Here is a 13,200-nt window from a genome sequence, read left to right as displayed (position 1 = left end):
TTACGCGCGCATGTGTAATAATATTATAACGCGCGCTTTCGTATATAGCGGCGCAAAACTGAGAAATGTTGAAAGACATGCGCGAGGCGAAAGTAATCGAATACCATCTCGAGTTTGGAACGGTATATACGTACCCTCGTGAAAGATGGAAGATCGATGAGATGTGTGAAGGGATTTAATGAACAGCGTTACATTAGGTATATATAATATTCTTTATTTCACGTCGCACACTCTCGACTCTCGGACATTTAAACGATGCCCGACGTCGTGGCTGCCGCATCTTCTCTATACATCTCTTGATTTTTTTTCTTTTTTGTACTTGAGCGCAAAACCGCGATCTCGTCGCGGACGATAGGCACGATCAAGGCGTTTTTCGGAATAGCTCTATCGCGCTTGTGTTTATTCGAAAAAAAAAAAAAAAAAAAAAACAGAGACTTTCCAAAAATATAAGTTAAGAGTACTTGAAATTCACGCGTAGAATCACAATCTCTCTATTCGGTGCCCGAAACAATCTTGTTCAATTTATCGCATCGAACTCATTTCGTCAAATTTTTTTGGCGAACAAGCGCGTGTGCGAATCGAACAGCAAAGTTTGGGCCTCGAACACTGCCGAACGATCGATTCATAGGCGCAATAACACGCATGAAGCACTCACTGGCCATCGCCGAGCGTGTCGTCACACTATACACAGCGAACAGTTTTATATATATATATATATATATATATATATCGCGTTTAACGTTAAACTAACACCGTTTTTTTTATCGCGCTTTTAAAGAAGGCATCGCTTGTAAGGCACAATCGTCCGTTTCCCCGACGTAGAGAGAGAGGACGTGTCACAAGCCTCGTCCTCGACTCGTGCTCCGTCAACGTGCACCTGCCGCCGGGATATACGGCTGGGCAAAAGGGACTAATACCGAGCGGCTTGAGCAATTTTCATCGATCGGGCGATCACCGATCATAAAGCCGTTTATGCCGGCTGGCTACGCGCGGCACCAACTTCTTGTTCTCCATCATGGCATGTAGGCCGACCGCGCTCTCTCCCTCCTCCTCCTCCTGCTTTTCCCTGTCATTCCAACGTAATCGTATTCGGCTACTTTTCTTCCCCACCCCGTAGATCGTCTTCTCGTTTCTTGTGCCAAGGCACCTTTGACACTTGGCCGTGCTTCTCGCTCGCCGCGTTATTACGATGTAACTGTACCTTCTCTCACTCTCCCTCCGCACCTCGCACGTTCTTCTCCATTCTCTTCACCTCACCTCACCTCACCTTACCTTTCTTTACCTTCTTCGTCTTCTTCGTTATTTTCCCACCCGCCTTTGTTTCTTCCTTTAAGAGTTTATTTCTTCCCTTTCGCCGGCAAGCTTCGATCTACCAGAATTTCCGTTTCTTTATCAGCATTATTGGTGCTGCATTGCGTCATTATTTTTTTTTTTCGCGTTGCCCTCGCGTACTCCGACATCGACATCGACGACAATTCTTCGCGATCGGAGCAAATTTCTATTGAGCACCTATTGAGCACCGTCTGATATCCGAGGTCATGTCTTCCGTGTAAGATCCAGGGGCGGTCCGGTATCCTGCAGAAGCTCGTTGTCCTCGCTGTCGCTCGACTTCTCCTCTTCTTCCTCTTCCATACTACCAGCATCCATTTCAAGCACATCCGTCTGCGTGTCCTTCATGCTGAGGTCCATCGGCTCTTCCTGCTCCGGTCCGAGAGATCGCAGAAACGCCAGGCTCTTGTCATATGCGATCTCTGTCGATCCTCTCCTCAGACATCGATCTCGTTGGCCGGCGTCGCGGTCGATCTCGCGACATTCTTGATTTTCCTCATTTCTCTTCGTCGGCGACGGGGTCGAACGTGGACTGATGTTCTCGCTGGACGAGGTCGACAAACTAGCCACCATCTGCGGTGGGCTTATTTGATTCATGTAAGGTACCATGAAGCGTGCTTGCTGGAAGGGAAAGAACGGCGTGTTCAGCAGTTGCATGTGTGTGAGAGCCGGATGGAACAACGGCGGACCTCGCCACATGGGAAACCTCGAGACCTCAGGCCTGAGCATCTCGTGCGAAGCCCTCGGTAGATCACCAGGCCTCAAAATCGCGTCCTGGCTAGGCCTCGGTGGGATTTCCGGCGATCTCAATTGTACCGGCATATCCGGCGGCCTGAGCGCGCCGTCCTCCCTCTTGGGCAACCGGTCCGGGTGATGATGGTGGTGCAAATGGTGATGGTAACTGTTTGCCGTAGTGGTCGCCGTGGTGACAATTCCGACGATGCTGCTGGCACTGGTGTTACTCACGTTTTCGGTGTTGTTATTATTGTTGTTGTTATTCGCGGCGTCCAACGAGCCGAAAGCCTTCTCGTACGCGGACTTGGGATCTTTAATCAGGCGGTTTTGCGCCTGGTGAGACTGCTCCTGCAGCAGGCAGTGTATCTTGAACCAATTGGAGCGCCGGCCGTAACGTGAGCCGGATTTAGACATGCCCACCATCAGACACTTCCGTAAGCGACACGCCTTGCAGGCGGTACGATTCTTCTTGTTGATCACGCAGACGCCGCCGTTCTTGCATTCGGATATGCTGCCCAGATTGTTATAGGTGCGTCCGAAGAAGGACTGTGTAACAGAAAGCGAAAGATGCGCATGTTGATGAATGGCAGTCGATTAACGATTTGCACTTTCGCTCGGATTACGCATCGTGTATCGAAATAATAATAAAAAAAAAAGTTTAGCTATTTATCAATGAAAAGTTAAATTTAGCTGTCAGAAAGTTTGCAAGCTATGATGGAACCAAGCGCGCTCGCGAGACATAATTAAACCTTCGAACAAAGCTGTTTCGACGCGTAACGACTTTTAATTTAACGGTAAATTACCAGGAAGGAGAGGGAAGGGGTGACTGATTTTTTAGCACCGGGAACTGTCGTCGACGCAAGAGTCTAATTTCCAAAGACAATCGCATCTGCACTATTATTCTTTATTCTCGGTGTGATTCTATGCGATTTACGTAATTTTTTTCAGACCTAAGTATCTCGTGTCGCGCGAGAAATGTAATAATCGCGAGTCGTCCCTTCCTTTTTTTTTTCTTCATTTTATTGCACAGAGAATAACGACGCGGATGAATAGCCGTGGAAGAATGGCGGTGCGAAGATACTGACCTTGCAGCCTTCGCACGTGAAGGCCCCGAAGTGAAAACCCGCGGCCGGCTCTCCGCAAACTCTGCAGAGCTGATTCATCTGCAACAAAAAGATGCGATATGTGGTTACGCTCGGGATCCGAGAACGTTCAGAATGTGCCCGACGATCGCGCCTGATTTCCGTACAATGTCTGCCAATCACGAAAGGATTCTCGATCTCGGTCTAATGCACGCTCTCGAAACGCGAGATCAACGCGTAACAACGAGGATCCCTGTGATAGGGATGGCCATGATATATGTTGGATCTTCTTATTTCAGTACAAAGCACTATTATGAAATCGTAATTGAAAAGGAACGTGAAAATTATTTTTTTAAATATGTATATGCTGAAGGTTTACTCAAGATTAACTCAATTTTTTCTTTTAATATTAATGCATTGTATTCTCTTTTCATTACTGTTTAAATATGATTAATTACGTTTGACAATAAGACATCAACTTACTTGAGTACCAATTAATTACTAAAATTCTTGAATATTAATTAAAGAGTCATAAAATTTATCAAATGCTTATCAACAAATATTATATTAAGTTGTAAAAAGGACTATGAGACGTTTGTAAAGCACTGTTTGTTATGCGACGTTACATATCATAAAACAAATTGCAGAAAGATCTCTCTAATGTCACAGTATTTTTTAAAACATTATCACAACGCGCTACCATTTTATCACAGTTATCATTTTATACGTATATGTCAAGTAGTGGCTATTTATATTATTCTCAACTTGCTTTTTTTTGTTATTTAAACATTCTTGCATCATTAAATTCAAAATTGAAAATAATTTGTTTATCAAAAAAAGGATTTATTTTCCTGATTTTTGTCCCAATTGATTGCAATATAAAATAGAATATCGAACGTATCTCCGGATTCAATCTCTTAAAACTCTCGATTATGGTCTCTCGTGAAATTGTGCGATCCGCAATCGGCAATCAGCGCGCGCACATCTGCTCCGTGTAGAGGATCCTCGACGGTGACGTCGCGCGGGAGAAAAAAAAAGGACCTTTTCTTGCCATGTTCGCGCAAGGATCGGCGAGAGAGAGAAAGGAGGGAGGGTTTCACTGCGAGAAACCGCGTTCCTATTAAAACCTAGTTAGCCAGTCATTACCGGATTGCACAGCTCCGCTTCTTCTTCAGATGCGCGAGACGTTGCGAGAAAGGCGACGCGGAGATGAGAGGACCGCTGCGTATATAGATGTAGCGCGTGAGCGTATGTGCTGGACGCGAGCAAAGAGAGCGAGGATGTGTGATTCGCGCGGGCTCCGATTCCCACACGAAAAGGGTGAACTAAGTTAACCGGACGGCTCTTTCGTAACGCGACGAGAAATTGATCGCGCGCAAATTACGAGCGAGAATAATCCGGGGGAGATCGATCAACGCGCTCTCGATCCGCGATTCGAACGTGCTCGAATTTTTTTTCGGTCAGAGACAGGACGTCGATTACTTTACGAGCAATGATTTTTATAAATATATTTTTTATATGCGCAGTTAACATCTTATAATACATGCTCGCTCCGTAGATGAGAGATATCTCATTTAATGGCACTTCGTCTATATATATATAATGCGAAATAAACGCGCGATTTGCGAGTTTATGCATCGAATGAATCGATCGGATTTAGGCACCACGTGTTTATTGCGTACGGAATCGGTTTGATTACAAAACGGTTATGCATATATGATAGGATTTCCACACGATTACCTATAAATTGTGGGATACTTCGATAGTAGGTATATTACCGAGACGTATATTATCGCGTAAAATATATCAGTAAACGCATGCACTGTGTAATATCGCGCGGGTATGAGAAGGCAAACGTTCGTTTTTTGTGTACGGGGTGTAAAATATTCATTCAAAAGGCCTTTATACGTAAATATCACACAGACGAAACGTATTTCTGCCGATCTTCGTGAACGCTATAATAAACGGCACCTACAGCGACGCGCGAGGTATTCGAAAACGACTTTCGATCTCATTAATCTAGGAACTTATGCACGGGTACGGGCTGATGATTTCTCGCGGAAATGATGGCGTGGAGCACTCGACGTGTGTAAGCCGAGGTAGGAGGCAAAAAAGGTTAAACGTCCAACAGATGACGCGGCTATGTCACCTCGGTTCTAATCCCCGCGGCCACAGACCACCACACATGGACGATGCTAGCTAAATAATGCGTTGCTCCCGCGGTCGTGCTGCTTCTCGCACGATTTACGGATAATCTACATCGTTACACATCGGTATGAATCCTTTCCATCGCCCACCCACGTCCCACGCGCAAGAATCGTCTCATTAAGCGTCGCCACAAACGACATTCAATAACGAGCGGAGATAGCGTAATGTGTGGTTTTTTTATACGAGTGACACGCTTCTCTTCTTTTTTTTTCAGAGTTTCCATCTCTAAATTCCGTTATTCACCAGGCGACCTGGTGCAATTTAGCAAAGATAATACGACCTATGTAAATACCAATCAACTGTCGAGCGCGAACGACGAGAGGAAATTCGCGCGATACGTGTTTTCAATCCGATCAGTTCGCGAGACACCGTAATTTAATTGAATCGCAAGACCCCGTGATTAAATATTAAATGTCACAGAAATACCATATTTGAATAATAAAAAAAATCGTAATTTAAATGCCATATGACATACGAATTTCTCTTGTCTGAGACGATTAATTCTGCTATTAATATACCTATACAAGTATTTATTACATATACGCAAAAATGATAATTTTTCACCGTTTCCCCAAATAATATTATAAATATATTACTTAACAAAAAAATATTATTTTAAATAATTAAATTATAATTTATGTAAAAAATTATTTTTTATTTATACAATGTTTCTTTTTGATCGATTTTTCATATGAAGGGAATATGGGAAACGAATTTTTGCTAATAATTCAACAAATATATATTCATTTATATATAAAAAAAGAAGGAAACTCACCACGTCGGTGTTGGCCGCTGCCGAGGTGATTGTCGACGTAGGCGTCCACCACTCTGGGGTGGCGGATGTCGTGTTGGCGATAATACCAACACCCGTCGCAACCGAGATGGATCCGCTCCCTATCAATCCTGCCGAGCCCGATAAATCGCCCACATCCATTCGACGTGCTTTAATCCCTCGGTGTCAGCCGTCTTGGCCTGTAACTCGACCTGCCGTCTTGTCGTTTGACGTAGCGAACCAACATTTTGCGCACTCTTTTCGTATCGTCGCGTTTGTCACTGCGAAACGTACACGCGACGCATAATTTCCAGCCTGATAAAAAAAAAAACGCAAATAATTTTTGAGAAAAATCAATAACTTCTAACTGTTGTGTGTGTCAGAATTAATAATTACTCTCTAATTGACGAGACTTTGAATATTTTTTTATCTCGTTATATATTATAAATACACAATTATAATATTCTCGTTTGAATTCGGTGATTCATTCACTAATAAGACCTGCATAAGGCAAGATATGTGTGTCGAGCACACATAGATACCGTCTTTCCGCAACGGAAACACTAATTGTAAGAAAAATATACTAACCGATATCTCCTACTATTAAGGCGACATTTTTAGGATTAATAAATGACCGAGGCATATAATAATTATTTCAGAATACGAGCGGTGGGTTGCAGAGCATGAAAGAGCGAGTGAACGCAGTCCTCTTCCCGAAATCGCGATCGGCGGACGCGAGGCCCCTCAGGTATGTATCGCTCGAGATAACATGTCGTGTTTACAACGATGTAACGCCATTACCATGTTAACGCAGCCCGCCCTGCGAGAGACGCATAAATACGAGAGCTAATTACAGAGGCTGCCACGTATTAATTTTCGCCCTGCGCACCATGTGGGAATTTAACAGACGTGTGTAAACGTGTATACGCTTCTGTGCATGTGTGTGTATGCGTGTGTTATGCGATTACTGAGATTTAATTTCAATTTATCGAGGATAAACTCACGTTGGCTCGAAGCAAACTCAAAACGGAACTGCGAATGTTGTAAATATGAGGAAATCAATATTCGTACGAATTATAAAATAATTTGAAAAATAAATCTCATCTGCATATAATTAGTGCGAAGAATGACGTATAGAATAACGATCTGTAGAGCTTAGAGAAGTAGACTAGTTTCGAGATGCGATTTGAAAGTAAATGTTAATTGAGGATACCGAGATTTTCTTAGTTAGCCAATCGCAAAGCCACGATTAAGAACGCAGTAATTGGTGCCGCAGCGAGTTAATCTACTCGATCATGTATTATACATACTTGCAACATGATCACGTTATATGCGCGAATCTATAGCAACAGAGATTATAGATTTTAAACATTCATGAATTATAATTGAAGCAGATTTGATTGCGTTAAATGCCACGAATTTATAGTGTCATGATTATACTAATGCTCAAGTTGTAACACGTTACAATATTGGAGAGTTGTGGAGCAGCGTGAATCAAGGAGAACTGGTACATTTAATTCGAAATGAATATCGGCAAAAGCAAACTTAAAATCCATAATTAATAAAGTTTTATTCACTAGAACTCTTTAATTGTCGATTAATAATAATTTAGAGAGGCCAAGATGTGAACTGTAATAATATATCCGAAACAATAAAAATGCTTTTTATATTCTAATAGTAATTCATAGCAAGTGCGACTATTATAACATCGCTGTTATTCTAATTCTATTTAAAATAAATATCTCCACAAAATATTTTGTATCTAAGATGCCATCAATATTCATTGATACTTAACCAACGAGAAATTTTCCTAATTATATAACTCATTTTTATAGTTTATAACGCAGAATTACACTCTACGTGATCTCTAAGAATAATTATTATCCGAAATAAAAACGATACGATTCTTATTCGCGCGGCAATCGAAAAATCGTCGCAAATGATCATTTTTAAGGAACACGAGAGCATTTTGCTTTCGCAAAGACGTATGTAATATTAAAATCGACGTAATCGGCCGTCTTCGCGACAAAAAGAAGAGATCGCGATGATGCCGCGGCCACCGATAAATTTTATTGCGCGCCATCTCTCTTCGCCGACTAATGACAAATTAATTAAGAGCCGCGGAAGACCGGTTCCACCTGAATATCTCCGCCATGCTCTTCGATAAATCCTTGTTTTCACGGATTAACGCGCGCGGTATCGCAATTGTAACGCACGTGATGAACACACGTTCCCCGAAGTTACGACGACAAATGACGACTGGCCATCGATGTAATCAGGGTTTTTCCTATTTGCGTTTTTCGAGCTGCGTCTAACGAGCGTATATTTCATTAGCCGATGCCGAAGGACGCCGCGTTCGCTCTTAAAACTATTATCAGCGCACCGTCATCGCCGATATGTTTCAGCTGTCATTACGCGACGTAAGGATTCCACGTCTCGGTATTTACGCGGATCGCGACGTCGGAGATCCTCGGTCCTTGAAGAATCGAGAGAAGGAGATTCGCGTTTCTTATTCTTATACAACAAGAATAAGGCGAACACGGCGCGTTCGTCTCGCTTAATAAATGACTACGCGAATAGTTTCATTATGAACCCCGCGGATCGTAATATCGATTGTGCGAGCTTAATTTGTGAAATAATTAGGGTATTCAAGTGTAATTAGCTGTCGCGAGAAATAATGGTACCACGTGCGTAGGTAGTTAAATTAAATCGTCGTCGCAATAATTTATTCGCCGTGACAACGAACGACGCGAGATTTGACATTTGACGCTTAAGAACAATAATGTTTCGATCGCGTCGCATTAAAGCATTAACCGCATTCCATCTCGGATCCAAAGTTCCTTCGATCGGAATCGAGAGTCTTGAATTAATTATCGGCTTGAATTCTCCGATACGAGAAAAAAATCCGACCTTTTCGAACCTCCGAAATATTTTATCTACGAAACGGCCGTGATATCCAATATATCAATCCCCGCGAAAGTTTGCCGGGCAATTTATTGAAATGACTAACGAAACACACACGTGCTTATTTATTTTCGCGATAACGATTTTTCAAATAGCCTTCCGCCGTTGATTTCGTCATTGCTAATTCTTCTCGTCTCTTCTATCGATTCCTCTCACCTTGCGAAAGCCACTCCTCTCTATCTCGATATATATTAATAATTCGATTGTCCGGCAATATTTTTTCTCACTTTCGACAGATACGCGCGATGATCGCGATCGGCTGCCTCTAACTCGTCTTCGCAATAATAATGATTGAAAGGTGAAACACACTCGCCTTAAAAGCATCATCCGTGTATGTATAATATATGTACGAGCGTCTTTCTTTTTCTTCTTTTTTTTTTTTTTACTTCTGTTCTCCTTTTCGGGCGGGCGCGCTAACATCTCGATCGCTGCCAAACCGTGGCAGTCAATGAGTGACGAGCGGACTGCACCTTTAATGAACCGGTTGTGAGCGGCACGTCACATGGATATCATCGGCTGCAGACAGTTGAAATTGTTGCGCACCCTCTCCTCTCTCTAAGTCGTGACAAATTAATCATAACCGTCCGAATAGATTTTTCGTGTAACGGCACCGGCTGCCGAATTGTTCGCGAACGCGGACATTATTAATCCCGAGATTACATCAATCGATTTCCATTTGCGAATTTCAGGTCAAATACAGCATGCCGATACATTGTAAATCTCTAATTATACACCTCGCGCATATAGCGCAGGTTTCCGCTTTAAAAGTTTCAAGTCTAAAGTATCGAGCTAAATTACTGTTAATTTCTGACACTTGTTACGCAAACGTAACTCGATTTCGTTACAAGGGATTAATCGAGCACCTCCACGTATAGCATAGTGAAAGGTCTTTCTCACGAGAGATATTGTTACGTTATTTATTAAAATGACTCGAATAAGAGAGATCGCGCTATGACACTATATGTTTGAAACTTGTTATGAGAGGGTAACGTCACGATTCTCAACTGCTGTTCGATAAATGTGAAAAAAACGAAAGATCCAGCGTTCACATTATGCCAGAAAATTATGTTATAGTTATAAATAATTGAGTGGAGAGATAAGTTTGATTAATTTTGCTTGGCACGCCTAAAATCTTTGCCGGCGGGATTATATCGAATGTTAGTGAAAATTTAATCGCGTATCGAATAATCGACTGAGATAAACTAACGTAATACGCAAATAAGGAAAGAGCTATCGAGTTTTAGCAATAAGTTATTATGTTTGCTTTCAACATTTGAAAATTGCGGGAAAGGCGGCATCTCGTTTAAAAGTATTAAAAAATTTAAACAAAAAATATGGATGAATAAAAGAATAAAAAAATTTTGCATTACTATTGCTTTTATATAATCGTTAGCAAATATATTATAGTAATATTGTGAACAGACAAGAGTCTTAATCATAGATCTGCACAATGAGAAATTGCAATTATCTGTTTCTCCAGAAATATATTATTATTAGATGGAAAATAATTCACATATAATAAGATATATAAATCTTTCACATAAGATTTTTCATTTTGCTCCATCAAGAATAAAAAAATGTGAGAATAAATATATTTGAGGCATAGGAATAATTTTGATGAATTTTATATAAGACATGATTCTTTTCTGAGAAAAGAATAAAAGAATTCTGAGAAAGGATAAAAGATTTTTTTTCTTAAGGCTGCCTATAACTCCGACACTCGTAAATTTACAACTGTGTGTGTGTCTGTGTGAATGTGAAAAATATGTATGCGATACATACCTGTTCAAAATTCTCCACTGATATTTCCGTTTTAAATCCTCTTCTTCTCAAAACGCACACACTTCCGAATGTAAATCCTCCGTCGAGTCAGTTTTTGACACTATCGCGCCTGTAAGCGCGTCAGTCCGCCGCGACAATACGCATTATTATCAGTCGTTTGCTCTTTCTCAGCATGCAAAACACACATCGACACGCACGTTCTTCATCTATACACTATATTATTAAACGGTGGTAGCGTCACTACTCCAAAAATGGATGTTACACTCGCGTGGAGAAGATATCCTCCGACAGAGAAAAATTGCGATCATCTGTCGGAAAGGATCATAGTACAAAGATATCGTCTCGCGCAGAGAGATCACCGACCGATATCACAAAAATCGAATGTCTATCGAATCTTTTTTCGGGGGATCACTGTGCTATATTGAATCTTTGAGAGAACATACGCTGGAGAATCACACCGATCGCGTGCTCGCTCGCGCTCGAAACTACGTCGCGCGACTTTTCGACGATTTCCACGCGTCACAAGTTTAACAGAAAAAAAAAGAGACGAATAAACTGGACGGATGGGAGGAAACGCGCGGGATGATACGGGGACGAAGAAGAAGAGGACGGCGTCGTGGATGGCTGGCTGGACCGCCGGCCGGCTCGGGGCGTGCGCTCGTGTAGCACGTGGCCGCCAGACTGAGTATCCCCCAGTATCCCCTACCTTAGGCACCTTCGTCAATCCGTTTGTCCGTCTCATCCTTATCTCACCTGGCCAGCTGAGAAAGACTACCGCGGCCTTCTTGCGGGCTCGCCGTCTCCGTCGCACCATGCCGACCTCATCTCTCTCATGCTCATCTCCTTCCTGCTGTGCCTCTCGCTTTTGCTTCTCTTCTACTCATCTCTCTCTCCCTCCCCTCTCTTTCTTTTTCTCCCCACTTTATTTCTCGGACGCAGCATCCAGCATCCGTCTCTGAACCTGGTGGAGGCAACACGGTACAGCTGTTTCTCTCTCGCTCGTTCCTCTCTTCGTCATTCCAGCTGTTCGTTTCGTACTTTGTCTCGCGCCGTCTATCCGCCTTGCGTTCGTCTCTCTTCACCACCATCCAGTTACAACCTGATCCTCTCGCGAGGAGCCGCGATTCTCTCGCGACCGAAGAGACGACACACGTATGCGCGCTTCCCTCTCTTCCTCCAATCCCATACACAGCCCTTCTTTTGCACGAACCAGCGGTATCTTATGCAGATTCGCGACAGAGAATTCTATTTTGCTCCAAAATGCCGCGATTCCGGTGAAAAATCGTAGAATCGCTCAATTTTTTAACCGCATAAAAACATGATTCGTTGCGCGCTGTCGCGAATATTAGGGGAATTTCGTATATAAAAATTAAGAAACTCCGGCGATTAAAGACAACACGGATATACCGAAGTTTCAAATCAAATAAATCGTGAGACGAATTTATAATATATACATATTGAGATAGTATCATTAAATTGATATCTTTCAAAGTGATGATTTATTGGAAAACAAAGTGAAATCTACAGTAAAATAATTATGAATTCCATTAATGTCCTATTAATTTCTCATTGATATGATAATATTCAATGATAATCAAGAAATAGATAATCATAAATGAGATTATAATCACGCGATGTATAATTCTCCAAATATTCTTAAAGTAAGTCATAAATTACGATGAAAAAATAACTATAGGATATAATTTGGTTTTAAGTAGAAAAAGCTTTCACACAAACTACATTTAAAGATGTGATTAAATTTTAATTTCTTGTAGATTCGTGTATATTCGTTTAGAAGATTTCACTTTTTAATGGATTACTTTTTTAATTGGAATTTAAACTATATTGATTCTGTAATCATGCTATATTGATATATCAATACACTGAGAGAATTTTCTCTTAGAATTTATCTTGAAAATCATGGTAATCGTGGGACAATATGATATGGAAAGAAATTAATCAGAGAAATTCTCATAAAATTCTTTTCATATTATATTGTCCCACGATTATCATGATTTTCAGGGTAAATTCTAAAAGAAAATTCTCTCTGTGTATTATCTTGAGATGTTAAGAGTTACCTCGTCAATTCGTGACTAATTATGTTTCCAATTTTTTTTATTCATCAATCTCGCAAGAATACTATAAATTTCAGATAAAATTGGACATTTATTTATCGTGCGAGTTTTTCGCAGCAAAATAATTGGACAAAGCCTAGATTAAGTCAAAGGGGAGTAAAGTTAGATGCAGGAATTGCATTGACGCTGTAAAACATAGCGCGCGGTGCAACGTTTAACGGTGATTCGCGTAACTTTAGCAGTCAGCCACCTC

General features: G+C 41.5%; 2 protein-coding genes and 1 long non-coding RNA gene across 4 annotated transcripts in view; 1 reads left to right on the top strand and 2 right to left on the bottom strand.

Moving 5' to 3' along the window:
- The window catches only part of Tgs1 (Trimethylguanosine synthase 1), a 78,279-nt gene that overhangs the window by 55,686 nt on the left and 9,393 nt on the right, over positions 1-13,200 (top strand). For both annotated transcript variants that reach the window (XM_083048570.1, XM_083048568.1), the window contains exon 3: positions 6,786-6,874. The gene's annotated coding sequence lies outside the window, so the exon portion shown is untranslated. The remainder of the gene's footprint in view (positions 1-6,785; positions 6,875-13,200) is intronic.
- LOC145942086 (uncharacterized) overlaps positions 1-13,200 on the bottom strand; it is a 70,743-nt gene that overhangs the window by 55,564 nt on the left and 1,979 nt on the right. The window lies entirely within an intron of this gene.
- On the bottom strand, positions 410-12,193 carry LOC145942081 (uncharacterized). The gene is made up of 4 exons (XM_083048572.1): positions 10,873-12,193; positions 6,130-6,441; positions 3,150-3,227; positions 410-2,610 (listed from the first exon to the last, which is right to left on the bottom strand). Exons 2-4 carry the CDS (start codon positions 6,286-6,288, stop codon positions 1,537-1,539), a joined length of 1,311 nt encoding a protein of 436 aa, XP_082904698.1. The 5' UTR covers positions 6,289-6,441; positions 10,873-12,193; the 3' UTR covers positions 410-1,536.

This window comes from Prenolepis imparis, unplaced genomic scaffold, assembly GCF_030444845.1.
Source record: "Prenolepis imparis isolate NDT839.2.m4 unplaced genomic scaffold, iyPreImpa1.0 SCAF_10, whole genome shotgun sequence".
Classification (NCBI taxonomy): domain Eukaryota; kingdom Metazoa; phylum Arthropoda; class Insecta; order Hymenoptera; family Formicidae; genus Prenolepis; species Prenolepis imparis.
This window is presented reverse-complemented; position numbering and strand designations above follow the sequence as displayed.

What these genes read in the sequence shown, in the direction of transcription:
- LOC145942081 (XM_083048572.1), bottom strand. Translation starts at nt 6,288, where the DNA reads ATGGATGTGGGCGATTTATCGGGCTCGGCAGGATTGATAGGGAGCGGA. An exon ending in CAGCGGCCAACACCGACGTG is followed by an intron (nt 3,228 to 6,129) that starts GTGAGTTTCCTT and finishes TTTTTGTTGCAG; the next exon opens with ATGAATCAGCTCTGCAGAGT. An exon ending in TCACGTGCGAAGGCTGCAAG is followed by an intron (nt 2,611 to 3,149) that starts GTCAGTATCTTC and finishes TCTGTTACACAG; the next exon opens with TCCTTCTTCGGACGCACCTA.